The 18680-nt window shown below is 65.7% G+C and overlaps 1 protein-coding gene across 3 annotated transcripts; it reads right to left on the reverse strand.

Annotated features, from left to right (window-relative positions):
• Nucleotides 1-240: 240 nt before the first annotated feature.
• ANXA6 (annexin A6) lies at nucleotides 241-14104 on the reverse strand. Of its 3 annotated transcripts, none has more exons than XM_048057327.2 (26): nucleotides 13948-14104; nucleotides 11487-11547; nucleotides 8939-9023; nucleotides 8544-8638; nucleotides 8264-8377; nucleotides 8089-8179; nucleotides 7909-7988; nucleotides 7776-7832; nucleotides 7495-7588; nucleotides 7156-7251; nucleotides 6947-7005; nucleotides 6592-6714; nucleotides 6295-6353; nucleotides 5958-6036; nucleotides 5194-5275; nucleotides 4880-4974; nucleotides 4370-4483; nucleotides 4010-4100; nucleotides 3797-3876; nucleotides 3587-3640; nucleotides 2250-2267; nucleotides 1769-1865; nucleotides 1431-1526; nucleotides 1133-1191; nucleotides 726-848; nucleotides 241-607 (listed from the first exon to the last, which is right to left on the reverse strand). In XM_048057327.2, exons 2-26 carry the CDS (start codon nucleotides 11502-11504, stop codon nucleotides 548-550), a joined length of 2019 nt encoding a protein of 672 aa, XP_047913284.2. In that variant the 5' UTR covers nucleotides 11505-11547; nucleotides 13948-14104; the 3' UTR covers nucleotides 241-547. The 3 variants fall into 3 exon arrangements, with proteins under 3 accessions (XP_047913284.2, XP_047913285.2, XP_047913286.2); XM_048057328.2 differs by having other exon boundaries at nucleotides 13917-14068; XM_048057329.2 differs by lacking the exon at nucleotides 2250-2267.
• Between the last annotated feature and the right edge of the window lie 4576 nt (nucleotides 14105-18680).

Below are 18680 nucleotides of genomic sequence, written 5' to 3' on the forward strand. Positions count from 1 at the left end.
GGCACGAAACCTGCCAGGGGCTTTCAGAGGCACGGCCTGGAGCTCTCGGGGACAGCCCTGCTGGCAGCCCCAGGCACCTTTCCAGCCCCTGTGCCTGGCCTGGTGCTGCTCAGGGGGCTTCAGGGATCCTGGTCCCCCCTCCCCAGCTCCGCCTGCAGCAGCGCGGAGCTGCCGGGACCCCGCACGGGCCCCATCCCACCCAAACCTGCCCCAACAGAGGGGCTGCTCTCACCCCCCCGCTCAGCAACAGTAAGGTTTTATTCATGAGATCGAAAACCGTCTTGCCCCCGCGGGTAAATATTCCTGGGTTAAGTGGCACGTTTGGGTACGAATCATTTTGCACTGAGACAGACGGTGACCCCCCCCCCTCAACCCCCCGAGGCTCCCCTCCCCGCCGCCCCCCTGCTTGCGATGCGGTGCCGCTCGAGGTGAGGGGTGCTCCGAGGGGTCCCCAGCGGCCCCCGAAGCCCCCGAAGCTGCAGTGAGGCCCAGGCGGTGGCTGTGTGCGTGCTGCTGGCTCAGACAAAGTCGGGGCTGGCGCGGCCGCCTAGTCCTCCCCGCCGCACAGGGCCAGCAGAGCCATGCGGTAGTCGCCGGAGGTGTCCTTCTGCGGGAGGCAGAGCCGGCTCAGCACCACGGTCTCCGGTCCTGGAGCCTCAGATCAGGGCTCGGGGTCCAGGCCGGACAAGGTGCTGAGCCGGAGAGGGGTGTCCCTGTCCCCTCACCTCGATCATATGGTGCAGCGATTTGTCGAACAGGTCCACGAACTCGCCCCGGATGTTGAGCAGGTCGATCTCGCTCCGGGAGATCATGATCCGGGTCAGGGTCCTCTCATCCGTGCCGGCACCCTGCGGAGAGGAGCTCAAACAGATAACCCCAAAAACCACTGTCTGGGACCCTCGCGGCACCTCCAGCACAGCCCAGGTTGGGGCTGTCCCCTTGGAGATGTGCTGCTGGCACGGCACGAGCTGCCCTGTCCCCCATTTATCCAGAAAAACGATGTAGAATCGGTTTGAGCTCAGCCCTGCTCCCCGGGGACAGCTGGAGGCCAAGCCCCATTGCTGCTGGGGGGTTAACTCGGAGCCCCAAAGGCCCTGTAGCCCCCTCCCTCTGTGTGAGAGCCCGCACGCACCTTCATGGACTTGTAGAGCTTGTCGGCGAAGAAGGCCGGCTTGTTCTTCACGCTGCGCACTGCAACACAGAGCGGGGACGGGGTGGGCTCGGGGCACCCCGGGGACACGTCCCAGCAGGGAGCTGTGCCCCTCCTCGGTACAGGGGCACGGGAATGGCCCCGTTAGATGCCCGATAAACGCCCCGACCCCATGCCGTGTCGGGAGCCTCTGTGGTCCCAAGGGAGCAGCAGGGACATGCCGCTTCGTTAGCTTGGCAGGGGCAGCCCAGGGGGCTGCTGCCCCGTGCCCGTCACTGACCGATGGCCACGAAGGCGTCCCTCACGTCCCCCGACATCCGCTTCTTGATGGCGTGCTCCACGTCGTGGTTGGTCATTTTGATGAACTCCTGAAACACTACGGGGGGAAAGGAGGGGGGTCACCGCCGAGCCGCTCGTCCCAGCCCCGGCGCTCCCGGGGGACCCGAGCCCCAAACGTGGAGGTGTTTGGACCACGCGGGTTTGGGTGACCTCAACCAGCCACCCCAAACGTGAGGTTGTGCCTTGTCCTCCCACCGCCTTGCCCCCATCGTCCATGGGGACGCGGGGACATCCAGCCCAGCACCCAGGGTCCGGCGGTGCTGAGCGCGGCGGCCATACCTCTGCGCAGGTGGGGGTAGCTGCGGGTGCAGAGGATGCTGAGGAAGCGGGTCTCCAGGGAGTCGCTGGAGTCGTTGCTGGAGACGTCGGCAAGTTTCTGGGAGAGGAATCAATAGTGAGGAGGAGGGACAAGGGGATGGGTGTAAGGGACAGGGGAAGGGACGTCAGGCAGCTCCTCCCGGGACAGCCAGTCCTGAGTGGGGTGGGTGGCCTCTTACGGGCAGGGAAACTGCTTTTTTGGGGACCTAAATGGCATTTTCTGTGCATGGATGTGAAGCTGCACAACCACACTGTCTCGGAGAAAAGACAGCGCTCTCCGGATTTTATGATTTTTTTTTTTTCCCCATCCTCACGCACGGACGCTGCAGCCCCGAGCGTGGCCGGAGCAGCCTGGTGTTGGGGCTGCTCCCAAGCCCCAGCCCCGCACCCAGGGACCGCGGCATCGCCCCAGACATGCGCAAGGCAAAGGGCAGGCACTCACCAGGGTCTCAGCAACAACCTGGTGGAGAGAGAGAGAGAGAGACAGGAAGACAACAGGGTCAGAAGGTGCTGCACAACCTTTAACCTCCCCTGACAGTGGGGGGATTCTAGCAGAAGCCCCTAAAATGACCTCTCCACGGCTCTGGTGCTTCCCCAGGGGTCAGCCTGATCTTAAGAGCCACCCGTGTCCTGCTCTGGGTCAGTGCCAGCACCGCTGGCTGTCAGGAGGGGGGGTTTGGCCATGCAGGGTGAGCCCCCCCCCCGGGGCTCGGGTACCAGCCCGATGCTCCTCGGGGAGCATCCTTGTGTGGCCCCAGTGCTGCGGCCAACGGGGCCCTATGGGAACACTGCCTGGGACAGGGCTGGGTAAAAACAGCCACGAGCTGGTTCCCACCAGCCTGCCCGGGGTGGCTTTGCCAGGAAAATACCAGCTGGGGCTGGGACAGCTGCTGCCCGGCTGACTTCTCCCTGTGCGTGTCGTTCCTGGCTCTCTCTTCCTCTGCAGCGCATGCAGCGCATGCAGCGCATGCAGCCAGCAAAGCACCGCTCCCTCTGCCGGCAGCGGCCCCGCTCAGCACCGTGCTGCGGGGTGCACGGGGCAGGACGGGGTGGTGAGGGCTGGGGGGTCGGGGAAAGGTGCTCGGGGTGGTGGGAGGGTGGTGGGAGGGTGGCCCCCGCTCTGAGGCACAGAGGAGCGATGCTCGCCCCAGAAAGGGGCCCCCTTGGTCCCCTCCCCGTCCTTCGTCGCATGCCAAAGGAAACCAAAGCAGAGCAAAGCAGGGGAAGCACCCGGCCCCCATCCTGCCGTGGAGCCGGGAGGCAGCCCCAGGGAGCAGGATGCGGTCAGGGCTCTCCTGGGACCGGGAGCTGAGCCAGGCAACGTGGCCAGCACCCCACTTCTGGTGCCTCAATCCCCTCCAGTCCTGGCTCACTCAGCCCAGGACGTGACGGTTTGCGGGTTGAAGTGAAAAGCAGCTTGAGCTGCGAGGGCGCCCCACGCACAGCACAGACGTGGGTGCCTCCTGCAGGCCAGCCCAGGGCTGCCTCTGAAGCTGAAGTCCCAGATTTTAGCACTGCTGGGTGCTGCCAGCCCCAAAAGCAGCTGACCCAGCACACGAAGCGCTGCAGCCCCCCGGTTTTGATCCCCCTGGGGCTGCTTTGCAGGCTCCACATGCAGGGGGCAGCAGGAATGAACCCTGAGAGCTTTCCCTGCCGGGATGTCCCTCCTCCTGGCATTTCTCCCCGCAGCTCGCAGAGCCCCTACCCCCCAGCACCGTGTGTGCTGCCCTGCGGATGCAATATGCCCGGGGTTTGGGGCGCAGTCTGGGAGCTCCTTACCTTGGCATCTTCGTGTGCCTGGGTGAGGTTCTCCGGCCCATCATCGCGGTTGCCCTGTGGTTGGATACAGATATCGTGGAGAGGACGTCTGGGAAGTGCCCAAGACCACGGCAGCGCAGCGCTCCCATGCTCTGTTTTCTCCAAACCACGTCCCAGAACCCATTCTGCAGCACAGAGGGGACCACCCCCACCGGGAGACCCCCCCCGTACCAGAGCCAGGGAGACGAGAATCCTCTTGAAGTGTCCCGACGTGTCGGAGCTCAGGTCGTCCTCCAGGCGCTTGTGGTAGGCTGCGGACAGGGGGGACAGCTGAGCCCTGCACCCCGGCTGCGGATCCACCGCCCACCAAGTCACAGGACGGGTTTGAGGGCTCGGCGCAGTCCGTGCCCCTCGGTGCTCCCCGCGCTCCCTCCCGCGCCGTACCCTGCTGGTACGCCTCGTTGATTGCCGCGATCTCCTGGTTGTTCCGCGTGGCCATGATCTCGATGAGGACGCTCTCGTCTGTGCCGGCCCCCTGGAAGAGAGCAGAGGGGTGGGATGGAGGCGTGGGATGGAGAGGTGGGATGGAGGGGTGCTGCGGGGTGCCAGGGCTGCGTGGGGACACCGCGGCATCGCCCCGATGGTGCCCCACAGGGATGAGCTGCTCCAACCCCAGTGCCACAGCGTGCCAAAAGTCTGCATCCAGCCAACGTCCCCATTGCCCCTACCCTGCCTTTGCCATGGATAGTGCAAAACTGCTCTGTCTGGGCACGCTGAAGCCGCTCGCCTCGGTCCGACAGTTACCTCCACAGCCTTCCTCAGCTGCTTGGCGTCGTACTGCGCCGGCGTCAGCATGAGCCCCAGGATCAGCTTGGCCAAGCTGCCCGACAGCTCCGATTTCAGGTCCGCCATCAGGTCCTGCAAAGGCATTTGGGTGTTTCACAGCCCTGCTCCTTCTGCAGGGACAGAGCGAGGTGACAGCGGGGAGAACAGCGGGGAGAGAAGCAGGGAGGTGGGAGGCTTCTGGGAAGACCTTGGGGCTGTTTAAGGTCACATTCGGGGGAGCGGTTCTGGGGACATCCTCAATCTGGAGGCCTCCAGTATGGGGAAATAAAATGGGAAGGGATGTTCCCTTGGGCTGCTGGTGCACCCAAAGTGGGAGGCTGCTCTGAAAACCTCATTCTGCCACGGGGGAGTCATTGCGGGGCACAGCAGGGCCGCCCACCACGTCCCCAGCGGGATTTCTTTCAGCGAGGGAAGGATGTCGGAGAGGGAAGGACGCGGGCAGTGGGGTGGGAGAGGGGCCAGCAGTACCCTGCCGTAGTGAGCCTTGTAAGCCTTAATGATCTGCTGCCTCTGGGCGTTGCTCCTTTTCGTGACCACGTCGATGATGGCCCCTTCATCGGTGCCTGCAAGGACAGCAGCCAGAGCTGCAGCCCCGAGGCAAGAACCGGGCACACCGCCACCCCCTCTGCAAACAGGGGCATGGGGAAAGGGCAGCTCCCACAGCTCCTTATCCCCCCAGGGCTTTTCTGCGGCCCTACGTGGGTTTTCTCCCCCACCCCGATCTGTCGGGGAGCATCTCCCCATGGGGCCAGCAGAAGGGCTGGTGCGCGGCCCCCACTTACCCAGACCCTTCATCGCCTTCCGCAGCACCTGCGCGTCGCCGTCGTCGTTGAAGGCCGCCGCGGGCTGCACGGTGCCTTGGAGCTGCGGGGGCACAGAGGGGTCGGGGGCTGCCCCGAGCCAGCGGGGTGGTGGCAGGGAGGGACAGACAGAGGGACGGTGCCGCCCGGCGAGGCGATGCGCAAGCAGGTGGTGGGTTAGTGCAAGCACCTGGGGCTGGGTGAGGACATCCCCGCCACCCGGGCACCCCTTCCATCGAAGGGCACGCCACAGCCAGGCCGGCAGAGGGTGGGGAGGAGGCTGCAGGCAGTCCCCGGAGTCCCGCAGCGCTGCTCGGTGCTGTGCCCGCCTCCCCTAGTGCCGAGGCACCTCGGTGGGAGCTGGGTGCGTCAGCTGAGAGCCAGGAGAGGGCGCGGAAAGGGTTCCAGCTCGTGCCTTGTGGCTGCGCCCTCCTGCGTCCCAGCTACCCTGCCGTGGGGTGGGTGCCCGGGGTGCATCACGCAGACATGCGGGACCCGCCGCCCCGGCAAGAGAGGCTTCAGAAAGAGGAGTTAGTGGAGCCCGCAGCGGTGCAGAGGCCGGCCGGCCTCCAAGGCTTACACCATGCCGACCTCATGCCCCGAAACTGAAGAGCCAGCAGTGTCGAGAGAAGGCGCGGAGCGATAGGCAGGGAGCGGGGTGGCCGTGCCCCGCGGCGCAGAGGAGCGGCCGGGTCCCAAGCTGGCGGCGAGCGGAGGGGGCGCGGGGGGTGTCTGGGGGTGCTGACCTTGACTTTGGCCAACGCGCTGTGCTCCCACATCTGGTAGGCCACCTGCGCCGCCTCGGGGAAGAACTCACCCGCGGCACTGCAAGGGGAGGGCAAGGACGGATGGGCAGTGAGCTGCGCCCTGCCGAGCGGCCGCCCCATCCCCAGCAGCCCCGACCGAGGAGGGTTTTGCACGGGCCGGGTGCTGGGCACGGGGGGACCGACCACGGCACCGTGGCTGGCATCGCGCGCCCAGCCATGAGCCAGCCATGCCGGCACGTGCTCTGCCAGGATCCGGCCCGGAGGTTTGTCCTGTGGGGACAAGGAGGGGTGGGCGAGGGGTGACGGGAGGTCTTACTCATCGTCCCCTCCGCACAGCTTCAGCAGCGCCTTCTTGTACTCCCCGGAGGTGTCCTCCTGGAAAGGGGCAGAGGTGGAGAAGGGTGCGTGGTGGGGACGCGCCGTGGGCACGGCATGGTGCCATGGGAAGGGCACGGGGAGAAAGGGAGAAAGGGGCTCCCCCAGCTGCCTCCGCCCAGCTGGAGCCCCAGCACCGGGGCTGGGGAGGGGGCTCAGCCCGTCCCCACGCTCAGTGTGGGGAGGGAGGCGGCACCAGCAGCCTCTCGGAGGGAGGCCGGGAAGCCCCGAGCCTCACCTTTATCATGTTGTAGAGAGACTTCTCGTACTTGGTCCTGAACACCTCCCGGATGTCCAGCATGTCGATCTCGCTGCGGGACACCATGATGCGGATCAGCGTGTTGTCCCTCGTGCCCAGCCCCTGCAAGGGAGGATCCCCAGCGTCAAGCCCCAGAACAGCAAACCTGCTCGGTCCTGCCAGGAAGGGGCCTGGGAAGGATGCTCAGATTTGGGGCGCTGTCGGATTTGCCCTCAGCCCAAGGTTTGAACGTATGAGTCCTTTGGAGGGAAGAGCAGAGACCCCAGGACACGCAGGTCCTGTGCACAGCACGGCGAGGGGAGCTTTCCCTCTGGGGCTGGGACGAGGCACCCACCTTCATGGCCTTGTAGAGCCTCTCAGCAAAGTACTCCGCCGTGCTCCTGATGCACTTCACTGCAGGGGAAACGGGCAAAGTGAGGGGGGGGGTACACCAGCAGCCTGCCCTGCCCCGGCCCCTGGCTTTGCCAGCACCCCTGCCCACTGTCCAGCATAGTTCTACGGCAACACATCCGCCCCCCGAACAGCACCCCCGCACCGACGTACCCACTGCCAGCATCAGCTTTTCGAAGTCTCCGGAGAGCTCTCCCTTGATGCTCCTCTCGATTGGCTTCCCCGAAATCTTCAGGTACTCGTTAAAGACTGCGGGACGAGAGCAGACCGCCTGCAGCTCAGCCTTTTGGGGACTGCCAGCAGCGGGGCCAGCATCCCCTTGGGGCACACGGGCAGGGTGTCCCGGTGGCTTGGGTGTCCCCCCCTCTCAGCCCAGCCCCACGAGCCCTTGTGGGGCACGCAGGACACCCCAGCAGACGACAGAGCCCAGGGGACCAGGCGGGTGGCCTTGGCAGGGGAAGGAGCCCAGGCCCTGCCGGAGGAGGTGCTCACCCATGCGGAGGTGCTGCTTGCTCCGCCGGCCCAGGATGTAGATGAACTGCGCCTCGTCCGTGCCCCATTTCAGCTCGCCGGCTTCCAGCAGGTCCTTGTGGCATGGGGAAGGGGGCAGAGAGGGATGGAGAGGGTTGGAGAGGGGATGGAGAGTACCCGAGTCAGTGTGCTGCTCGCACAGGGCTCTGCCCCCGATGCCCACCGCCCTTTGCAGCCCAAGCTCTGGGTCGTGCAGTGCCACCAGCCCCATCCCTGCCCGGATGGCACCTGCGAAGCCTCACCTTGGCATCCTGCTCCACCAGGTCCTCGCTCACCACGTCGTCCTCCTCCCTGGTGCCCTGCGGGACAGCCACGGGCTCAGCCCTGCCGGGCTCGGGCCCCCGCTGTCGGCAGGGACCGGACAGACGGACATACCTGGAGCAGAACCACAAGCATCTTCTTGAAGTGTCCCGACGTGTCTCCGACGATGTCGGCCTCCAGGTCTCTCTCGTAGGCTGGTGGAAAAGGGAGAGGTGAGGGCTTGGGGAGCCGGATCCCCTTAACTCTACCCCCAGGGGACACGGGGGGCAGCCCCTGCCCTTCCCCGGCCCTCACCGTCCTTGTAGGCGGCCACCAGGTCGTGGATCTCCTGGTTGGTGCGGGAGGCGAGGATCTCGATCAGGCACTTCTCGTCCGTGCCGAGGCCCTGCGGGCAGAGACGCAGCCCTGTGAGCTGCAGGACGAGCCGGGGATCCTCAGAGGGGGTCCCGGGGGGCTGCCCTCCCCTTACCCCGATGGCATCTTTAATCTCCTTGGCATCACTGTAGGCTGGGGGCCGCATCAGGCTCACGATCAGCCGCTCAAACTTGCCCGTCAGCTCGTACTTGAGGTCTGCGATGAGGTCCTGGAGGAGGAGGATGAGAAAGAGGAGGATGAGGAGGAGGAGGAAGGGGCTGGGACCCCTTTTGCTCCGCAGCAGAGGAGCATCTCCCAGCGGGGCCATGGCTCATTGGTGCCAGCCCCTGCAGCCCGCCCCTGGGGCACGGATTTGGGATGGTTCCTGCCGTTACCTTCCCGTAGAGGGACTTGTAGGCCTGGCAGATCTCCACGCGCTGCTTGTTGCTCCGGGATGTGATGAGGTCGAGGATGGCCTCCTTGTCGCTGCCTGCGGGGGACAGAAGGCTGGTTGGTTGCCTTCGGCCCCACGGCTGGCTCTCACCCCCACGCTGGGCTCAGCATCACGGTCCTGCCGTGCCCAAACCTGCTCCCGGCTGGGGCAGGAGGAGAAGCAGAGCCGAGGGGCAGCACCAGGAGGAAGAGGAGGGGGAGCCAGGGGTCCTGGCACGCTGCTAAAACAGGCAGCTGGCAGGGGATGCGAGGCAGGACGCCCGGCCGTGCAAGGGTCAATGGGGAACGGGGGACATCGGGGTGGCCCCGGGGTGACAGGCTTGAGGAGCATCCGTACCAAATCCCTTCATGGCGTTGTACAGGGCCTCTGCGTCCTGGCTGGCATCGAAACCTGGGAACTCCTTCACCGAGCCCCTGTAGACCTGGAGAGAGGAGGTGAGCAGATGCAGGGGGAAGCAGCACGCCGCCGCCCCGTGCCCGTCCCGCGGGAGGGGAAGGGTGAGTGCAGGACGGAGCCGCGGGTGGCAGCGGGGCGAGACCAGCGCCCGTTTGGGGTGCGAGGAGGCAGAGCTCAGCCTCGGACACAAACGCTCGTTATTCTTTTCGGCTGCCCCCTGCTCGCCAGCTGCGCTGCCTGAGCTGTGTCCCAGGCCTGCAGAGCGTGACCTCCCCGCTCCTATCTCGCTGGCACGGCTCCGTTTGCCCTTTGTGCTCACGTTGAAGCCGAACACACCCTCCCTGGCCACAATAACGGGGCCGGGCGCTTTGAGAGCAGGCTCCTCCAGCTCCCCGCGCTCCCAGCTCTCTGGGGTCAGCTCGGGGGGCAGAGGGGGGGTGGTGGGACAGAGGGGGGACCCCAGGGAGATGCCCTGAATGCAGGGACCGGGGCCAGCCCCCTGCAATGCAGCCACGAGGAATTAGTGGTGGCAGACTCGAAGCAAACGGGAGGAAGTCATTCCTCCGCCACCCGTTGTGAGCAAGGAAGCCCTCAGGACGATGAGGATGCCCGGGCTCCGCATGGGGTCCAGACAAATTTACAGGCATGAAATCCTCACAAGCTGCTAAACAGAAAGCCCTGAGAAGCAGCAGAGCTACAAACAGCCCGTCTGAGGGCACGCTCCCACGGGGTCTGGGCCTGTCCAAGGGGCTGGGACACGGGGAGAGGCTTTCCCCGGAGCCTCAGAGATCCTCTGGGCTGCCGTGACCTGGTTCTGCCCGGCTGCTCCTCCAGGCACCGAGCCTTTGTGCACAACGGGACTGAGACCCAACCAAACGGAGACCTCGCGGAAGAGCGGGGACCAGGGTTTCCCTCCCCAGCTCAGCTTTGTCCTGGGGAATTCTTTCACCCTGGCAGATCACGGCACCAGACCCTGCACGAGATCAGAGTCCGGTGGAAGCAGATGTGAAACCAGCCCAGCCCCGCGTCGTGGCTCAGCAGGGGGAACCAGACACGTCCCTGCTGGACACCGGCGGCGGGGAGAGAGCCGAGCAGAAATCCCCTGGTGGGAATCCCTGCAGGGGGGGCAGGAGAGGGGCCGGTGTCCCTGACCCAGGGGGTGCCTCTGGGAATGAACCCGAGGGGTGGGCACGGGGCAGCCCCAGCGCTGCAGCCCTGCTGCGCATCGCAGGCAGGACCTCGGGGAAGCAGCCTGCCTCTGTTTTCCTGGCACTATTTTCCGGGCTCGTCACCCTCCCGGGGGGTGCTGCCAGCGCTGGTGTCCCGTGTGGCAGCGAGCAGGCCAGCTGTCCTTGGGGGAGGCGTGCGGGCATGGGGACGGATTGTGTTGCAGGAGATTTACCGGAGGGCTGCATTTAGCCCCGCTTCCCGTCAGCTCCCAGACCTCCCCGGCTCAGCGTGAGCCGCTGCCCACACACGGGGCATTGATAAGGATTTGCAAGGCAGTTGGTAAGGATTTGCAAGGCAAAGGAGGCGCCTGGAGGCAACAAGGGGGGGGATGAGGGTGGCCGGAGGGCGCTGGGGTCTCACAGGGTGGGGTGATGGAGAGCTGGCGGGCAGGTTTTGGCTGCGGTCGGGTGGAGGGGAGGAGCAGCGCTGCAGCCCTGCCTGGTGAGCAACCGGAGCGTGAGCTGGGGTGAGGGAAACTGAGGCAGGAGCCGAGCGCTGGGTATCGCCGCTCCCACCTGCACGCTCGTGGGAACGGGCCCCGGGAGGTGCAGAAGCATTACTCAGCAGGGAAGCAGCACCCTGACGTGGCGCCCTCCTCACGCCTCCATCCCTTCCGTCCCCCTGCTTCAGCGGCTCGGGGCCCCCCACGTCCCCTCCTCCAGCCTCTGACTCATCCCAGCCTGCCTCCCGCCTGCCCGGGACCTCGGAGCTAAAAATAATCCAGGCTGGGGCCGAGCAGGCGGAGGCAAAATTCCCGGCGTGGCTTCGCTCCCACCCTGCAGCACGGCTCCGCGGGCTCTGGACCACCCCGGGGGCGATGCTCACCCGCAGCGTGCCTCGGTTTCCCTGCCTAGAGGCCTCCGTCCCCTCATCAGCCGGGGCGGGGAAGCTGTGGTTAATTGCACCCGGGGCAATAACCGTGTGTTTTCTCAAGGGAACGGGGAGCTGGTCACAGCTGCCCAGCTGGGGCTTCCCTCCCGCGCCGGGATGCTTCCCGGCTGCTGGGGGCACCTGCTTGGGCAGCCGCTGCCTCGCTCAGCCCCACGCCTGGAGGGGGGCGAAACCCCCCTGGGCTGAAGGGTTTGCAGCAGGCTGGGACACGAATGGGATTTCTCCCCGGCTGAAGCCCAAATCCCAGCGCGATGCCCGTTCCCCTCCCCGCCCCACAGCCCCGTTTCTCTCTCCCATCCCACTGTGGCCCCAAAGGGAATTTTTTTTTTGCTCCTGGCTGCCCCCCACAAGCCTCCCCGATCCGTACCTTTCCTTTGGGTGCCATGGCTCGCCGGGCTGGGGATCACAGGACCGAGGGCGCGGAGGAGCTGCAGGAGGGAGGAGAAAAAGCAGATGTGAGCCAAAGCATCCCCTCACACCCTGCTGCGGGGCCAGGCTGGGCGCAGCTCCCATCCCGGGCACCGAGAGCTGGGCGCCCCCATCCCCTGGGACAGGGACGGGGCTCCCCAGATGTGACCTGCAAGGAGCAGAACCGAGCTCCTTGTGCACCTGGCAGCGAGTCAGGGACCCCACGGGCTGGGGACAGCAGAGACGTGCCCCCGCACCGCTTCCTGCCAGCTCAGAGACAAACCGGGAGGGGAAGAAAGCGCTGAATAAGTGGAAATGGGCCGAGCATCCTCTGCGGGGTCCGTGCCGCAGCGCTGACCTCGCTGCACGCCACCGTGCTCCCTGGCTCCTGGGGTCCCACCCTGCAGCCCCCCCAAATCCCGGGGCCATCCTGGCTCCAGATACCGCTGGGGAGACCCCTCCGGGGCCAGGTAGCACCCGCTGGCTTTGTCTGGGTTTCCATGCACCGAATCAAGCCTGACGTGCAGAGCAGGGCCCAGGAAACGCGGCTCAGTTTCTAGGGTAACCGGCGGCTTGTTTTCTACAAGCGGTGCCGTTTATAGCCGCCGGCCACCTCGGTGCGTCCCCACCCCCGGGGAGAAAGTCCCCAGGCAGCAGGGTTTGCTCCGAGAAAGCTGGCGGAAGGAGAGAAACAGCTGGAAAATGGAGGGTGGCTGTGAATGAGTCCCCGAACGTCATCCGAGCCGCTCGGCGCCTCCGGCCCCGAGCGCCCGTCCCCCTTCCAGCTCCAGCCAGCGCCCGGCCTCCCCCCTCGACACGTTGCAAGGAAGCACAAGGCACAGCGGGGCCTCTCCGGGAGGATTTCTGGATTTTCTGCTGGGGAGCAACCAGGGGAAAGCACCAGAACTTCCCCAGCTTCACCCCATGGGAGAGCCGGGACCGGGAGGACCCGAGGCGGGCGAGCTGGTGCCGCAGGGCACCTCCTGCCCCGCACGTTTCTGCAGGCATCAGGCTGAGCGCAGGAAGTTTTGCAGAAGACCAGAGCTGCCTCCACCTCCCCCCTGCCCTTCCCTTTTCGGCTGGGGAAGCCGCGCACCTCAGCTGCCCTTCCGCAGTGGCTGGGGCTCCGGGGAGCCCCCCGCACGCCCGGCAGGGCCGCAGTGCGCCGGGCGGCTGGGTGGGTGCCAGGGAGCCCAGCCCCAGGCCCATGCACCCCTCCGTGCCCCTGTGCTGCTGCAGACATGAGAACCGTAGATTCTAATCTGCAAATGATGCAGATTCTCATGAGAGAAAGCCCTGCAGTGCAGCCCCCCTGCCTTTGTCCCCTTCGTGCCGCATGCAGCGGCGGGGCTGAGCCCTCCCGGCTCATCTCAGCAGTGGCGGAGGATCCCCTGCCACACCCAGCCCCTGCAGCGCCCCCGTCCCCTGCTCGTGACACTGCTGCGGGGGCTCCCCGTGAGGCTGGCACCTACAGGGACCCAGGGAACGGCCCTGGCTGGGTCTGGGTGCCCCTGAACAAAAAGCCCCGAAGGATGCACACCCCACCCGTGGCACTCCCCGCTTCCCAGCCGCTCTCAGCCCTTTGCAGAGCGAGCAGCCTTTCCCCCCAAACCCTCTTTTTTTCCCCCCCAAACCCTCTTTTTTCCCCAAAAAAAGCTTGCACCCCGCTGCAGCTGGCCGGATCCTGCCATACCCCTCACCCTGGTGGCCTCACAGGGGCTTTGGGCCGGGGGCCCCCATCCCAGGAGCCCGGCACCAATTTGGCACGGCCACCGCCGCGCCGCTAGCGCAATGGAGGCCGCGGCACGCCCAGCACCCCGCTCGGCCGGCCCGCGGGGCAGAAGCGGAGCTCTGCAGGGCTAAAAGCAGCTGCCCCCGTCCTTCCCCCCGAGGCAAGGGAGGTCCCCGACATCCCCTGCCCCACCCCAGTGCCAAAACCCCCCCCGCGCTTTTAGCGCGTTCGTGGCGGTGCACGGTGCGTTTCCCCATGCAGAACTTCACCAGGGACAAAAATCGGGCTTTTTTCCCATGGGACTGGTGGCTCCAGCTCGGCGATGGGCACCGCCGTGGGTGCTGCAGCACCGGGAGCAGACAAAGCCGCATCTCCGGCTGGCCGGGACACACCCATGGGCCCCGAACCCGCAGCGGCGGCAGCGCCCCCAAATCCCCTTTCTGCAGCACGGCCCCAGGCTTTTGATAAAAAGCAAAGATTTTTTAAATAATAAGAAAATTATGAAAAGGGGGCCGGGTGCCCACCCTGCCCCGCAGCCGCCCCTCGGAGGGACCCTCCGCTCGCGTTGCGCACCCTCATCCAAGGCTGCCTGCCTTCCTTCCTTCCCCTCTCCCCCCACTGCGGTCGCTTTGCCCACCAGCTCGGCCCCTTGCACACCTCGGCCCCTTGCACACCAGTGCACACTCACGAGTGCTTCCAAGGCCTGCGGGGTACGGCAGCGGGACCGGCCACCCGCCGCACGCTCCTGGTGTTCCTGCGGCCGTGCGCTCGCCCTTGCCGTGCAGCTGCTTCCTCCCCTCGGCACAACGTCACCACGAGCCCTCCAGTCCCCGCCTAGCCGTGGGCCCCGGGGTCAGAGCCGTGCTCCCACCCTCCCGAGCCAACCGCCACGCCAACCCCGGCCCCGTGGTTTTGGGTGCCCACGGTGCGGGGGGACGGGGGGTAAGAGCCCCCGCCGGTGCGCGCAGGGGGCTGCGTGCCAAGCGCGGTGACACGCACGGCGCAAGGTGACAGCGGGGATTGCATTTCAGCTGCGGAAATGTCATCGCCCCCATTTTCCTGGCTAATGCTGGGGGATGGGGGACACTGCTACCCGGTCCCGCTGCCAGCCGCCTCCACCACTCACCCCCTTTCCCTGGGGGAGCATCCATCCCTGCCGCCCCCTGCAAAAACCGAGGGAGGCTTTGCCCCCCTCCGGGACCCTCTCAGGGGGCAGGCGCTGAGCAAGGAGTGCCCACGGGGCAGGAGCTGGATGGTGCAGGGAGCTGGGGAGCGGTGCTCAGCACAGCCCAGCACCGGGGGTGGATATTTCCCCAAATTTCCCTCCCGTGCCGCAGACACAGAGATCAGACCTCGCAGCGGAGCCGCGGGTGCAGATGCAGGCTGAGCGGCACCGCGCTGCTCCTGGCAGCCCCCGCTCCCTCCCACCTTCCCCAGCCGGCAGCGAGGCTGCAGCAGGGCTGGAGGAGCTGGCAGGGCACCTGCAGGCTCCGATGTCCCTGCTGTGACACCAGCTGGAGCAGAAGAAAGCTGGGACCCCCCCCCCCCCAAAAAAAAATGTGTGGGGCAGCAGCTGCTGGCTCTCAGCCGAGCCCCTTTGGTTCCCGCTGGCTGCAGCATCGCGGGGGGCTGCAGGGCACCTGCACTGCTCAGCCCGGCTTGGGAGGGGGGTCCTGGGCTGCAGGGACCCCCAGGTACAGTGGGAGATGCCACAGGGCTGCGTCCCCACCCTGCTGGAGGCACCCTGCAGGGCAGAGCCCTGGGTGGGCAGCCAGCCCTGGCTGCTCCCTCCTGCCCTGCCGTCCCCCTGGGGCAATGCTCTCTGGGGTGGCGTGTTGGTGGCCAGAGACCTCCCTCATGTGAGGCTGCGGGGGTGACAAGCGCGGCTTTGTTTGCCCTGGGACACAGGACAACAGCCCTGCTCTCCTCCTGGTGCCGCTGGCCACAGCGTGCTGGGTGCCCAGGGGGCGTGCTGGGGATGTGGGGCTGCCTCTGGCAGCAGGACAGCCTCGTGCTTCGGGCATGCACCCGTGCTTTCGGTGCTTAAGGTCATTTCTTGCTTTATTCCCTCAGCACTGATTTTTTTTTTTGTCTGTTACCAGCTTTCGCAGCACCCGAAGGGTGGAGGATTTACTGCACAGCACCACAGCCCACCTATAGCCTGAGATTTTTTTGCCCCAGAATACAGCACCGTAGACAACACCCAAAATAAACCTCAATTAGTTTTTTCACCCCCAAAACATCAACTTCTAACCGCTCTTCAGAGCTCAGGCTTGGTACTCCTCTCCCAGGAGGCTAGGGCACAGCCAGGTCATGCCGTACCACCCCGTAGCCTCCCCCTGCTAGGACACCTCTACGTGAGGGCCATGCTGGGGCCCGAGGGCGCTAATATAACTTACTGGTCCTGAGCAGCCTCACCTGGCCCCCACCCACACAGCCCTGGGGGCCCATTTAAGTCTAGCCTCAGGCCAGGCCCTGGGTTTGTTGGGGCTGTGCCCTGCCTGGTGGGGCTGGGGTCACCTCTGGTGCCCACACGAAGGAGCTGCTAACTCTTGCTGCCCTGTGCTACGCGCTGGCTGTGTTTCTGCTCCATTTTACTTGTATTTCCCTCAAATCTGCTCCACAGGTTGGGCTGGGGGCTCCTGGTGTGGGGTGACAGAGGAAGGGGGCTAGAGGGAGGGATTTCTACCTGCACCAGCAGCCTGGAAGCATTAATTAAATCCGCTCAAATGATGCCCTGGGGCTATTAGCATTGCGCGCTCGTGTGTATGATCTGGAAGGTGCTCTGGGAAACATATTTCTGCATAGATTTCCCTTTGTGCTGCTGCAGCCGTGGTCGGTGGTGGGCAGGGGCAGGGGAGGGCCGGGAGGCTCCCCAAGGGATTTAAGAGGCTCCCAAAGGGATTTAAGCACATGGGGCAAGCGGGGATGCTGCTGGGGCTGGTGCTCCTTCCCCTCCAGTGTGCAGCTGCAGAGGTTTGCCTAAAGCACTGCCAGGGTAAGTAGCTTGTCTTGCCAGGAAGGTCCTGATATTTTTGGTGATTTTGATTTTTTTTTGGTTATTTTTTTTATTATGGTAAAATGTTCCCAGTGGGATTTGCGGTGTGCAGTGGGGGAGCGCTGCAGGGGCAGGGGGGGTATGCAGCCGTTCTGCATTCTCTCCAGCCCCTGGAGCCCCCGCCGCTGTCCCTGGGGGCTGGGGCTCCCCTCTGTGCCCCTGGGGCTGGGAGCTGCTGCAGAGCTGTCCCTGTCCCCTTGGGGATCCCCATCGTGGTGGGAACCGCATGGGTGCTGGGGTGGTGCTGGGTTTCCAGCTGGGTTCCCGGCCCCGTAAATAGCAGACTATGGGACTTGAAGCACGCGGTGGGGGCTCTGCCCTGCTGTCCCCCCCCTTCGGGCCTTTGGCCAAAGTCAGCTGCCGCCAGTGCCCGGTGGTGGCCGTGCCGGTGTCCGCGGGGGCCGCAGGTGGGCGAGCAGCTGGGCTGGCTGCTCACCTGGAGCAGGGCTTGGAGGATGTCCTCCTTCAGCAGGGCAGCCCAGAGCCCCTGTCCCCGCAGCACGAAATGGTGTACAAATAGTAAAAAGTGTAAAACATCTGAGGGTGAAACCCGTGGGGGAAGCCAAGCAGGGCCAGGGAATCCTGAGGAGCTGGGAGTTTCCTTCAAAGAGGAGATGCTTGGAGACACAGCGGGGGGTGTCGGGGGCTGCAGGGTGAAAATATGTCCCTGCAAAGAAGGAAATCCTGGCTGGGGGTGAGGTCCCTCGGCCTCGGTGTTGTCCCTGGCACCAGCGACCGAAGCATCTCCAGCTCACCAAGGTGCTGAGCGCGGAGGCAGAGGGACCCGGGTGGCAGAGGTGGGGGATCAGCGTGGGTTTCCCATGGGGACACAGGTTGGGGAGCGTGGTGCTGAGGCCTGGCGCCTCAGGACACCTCTCCCTCCTTCTGCTTCCCATGCTGGCTAGAACGAAAAGCCAAACCCGCTGTGGTGAGCCGCCAGCCCCCATCCTTTGGTCCCTTGTCACCCCGGGGAGCTGCTCCCTAGGGCGCTGTCCCGGTGCCCCCACAGCTCTGCGGGGCCGGCCGCCTCGCTGCCCTGCCTCTGCCTCTGCTCGGGGTCCTGGCGGCAGCTCTGCTCGTCCGGAGGCAGCCTCAGAGCCCTGAGAGCGCGTCCTTCGTGGTCAGCGAGGAGCTTCGTGGCAGAAGGACCCGGGGGCGGAGGGGGGGCGAGCCCCGTGGGGAAGGGGCTGTGTTGGGTCGGCTTTGGGTCAGCCAGGGCTTTGCTGCATCCCCATTTAATAAAGCACGGCCGGAGGCGTCTGACAGCTCACGGGGTTTTCCATGGGGACTGTGGGGGCTTGGTTTCTTCCCCCCCGCATCCCGCAGGCCAGATAACGGGCTCCTATCTGTGCCCGAACCAGAGCACTTCTTCAGTAAGAGAGAAAACAGATCTCGTTACCCTTGGGCAGGCTTTATGGGGGTTTACTGCCCCCTTCTCCAAGTCCTGCCCAGGTACACCCAAAACCAACCCCCCCAGTGGGCACCCACCTCCGTGGCCAGGAGCCTCGGCTCAGCTCCCGCGGCCGGGCTGCCCCTGGCCTGCTGGCAACCTGCTGCGAGCAGAGGGAGCCCGGCCGGGCTGCGAGCCCGGGGCCAGCCCACGGAGCCGTGCCTGGTGGCCGCAGACCCCCCGCGTGCCCTCCCTGCCGCTCCTCGGCCTCACCGCCGACTGCTGCCTGCTGGCACGGCTCCGCGCGGCCTCCCGGCTGCCCTGCCTGCTCTGCACGGCCTGAGGAGCAAGCTCGTGGGGTCGAGCACCCGTGTGTCTGCTCACCACGGAGTGGAGCTGGGTGGACGGATGGGGAGACGCCTGGTTTTGATGTGGGGGGCGGTGGTGGGAGCACCCCGTCCTCTGATAAGAGGCCCGATGCGACAGGAAAGGGCGAGCACGGTGGTTTGGGGGAGAGAGCAGTGACCCCCCCACCCTGCTGCACTTTTTCCCAGGTTTCCTCATTTACTTTGGCTATGGGATCCGTCACGGCGCCGAGAGCCAGCAGCCCCAGGAGCTGTGCAGGGACAGGTCCGGGGGGGTGCGGTGCCCGTGCGCCCAGCACCAGTCTGCGGGGACGTGCCGGTGACCCCCACCCGGCTCCCTCCGCCTCGTGTGCCCGGGGGGCTGCTCCCCTTCGGCAGCCTCAACCCTCACGGCGAGCCCCTGCCCAAGGAGGTTTGCTTGGAGCAGATAAAGCAGCCGAGTGTTTTGGCTGGTCTTTGTAGGTTTTTGTCTTCGAATCCTCCCTGCTGCCACCCATCCCCAGCTGCGCAGTGCAGAGGGGAGGCTCCTCGTGCTGTGCCCTGGCTGGTTTTGGCACAGCAAGGTGACCCGCCTGTCCCAAGGCCACTGTGCAAGGCTGGGGACTGTC

The sequence above is a fragment of the Anser cygnoides genome, chromosome 14, assembly GCF_040182565.1.
Source record: "Anser cygnoides isolate HZ-2024a breed goose chromosome 14, Taihu_goose_T2T_genome, whole genome shotgun sequence".
Lineage (NCBI taxonomy): Eukaryota > Metazoa > Chordata > Aves > Anseriformes > Anatidae > Anser > Anser cygnoides.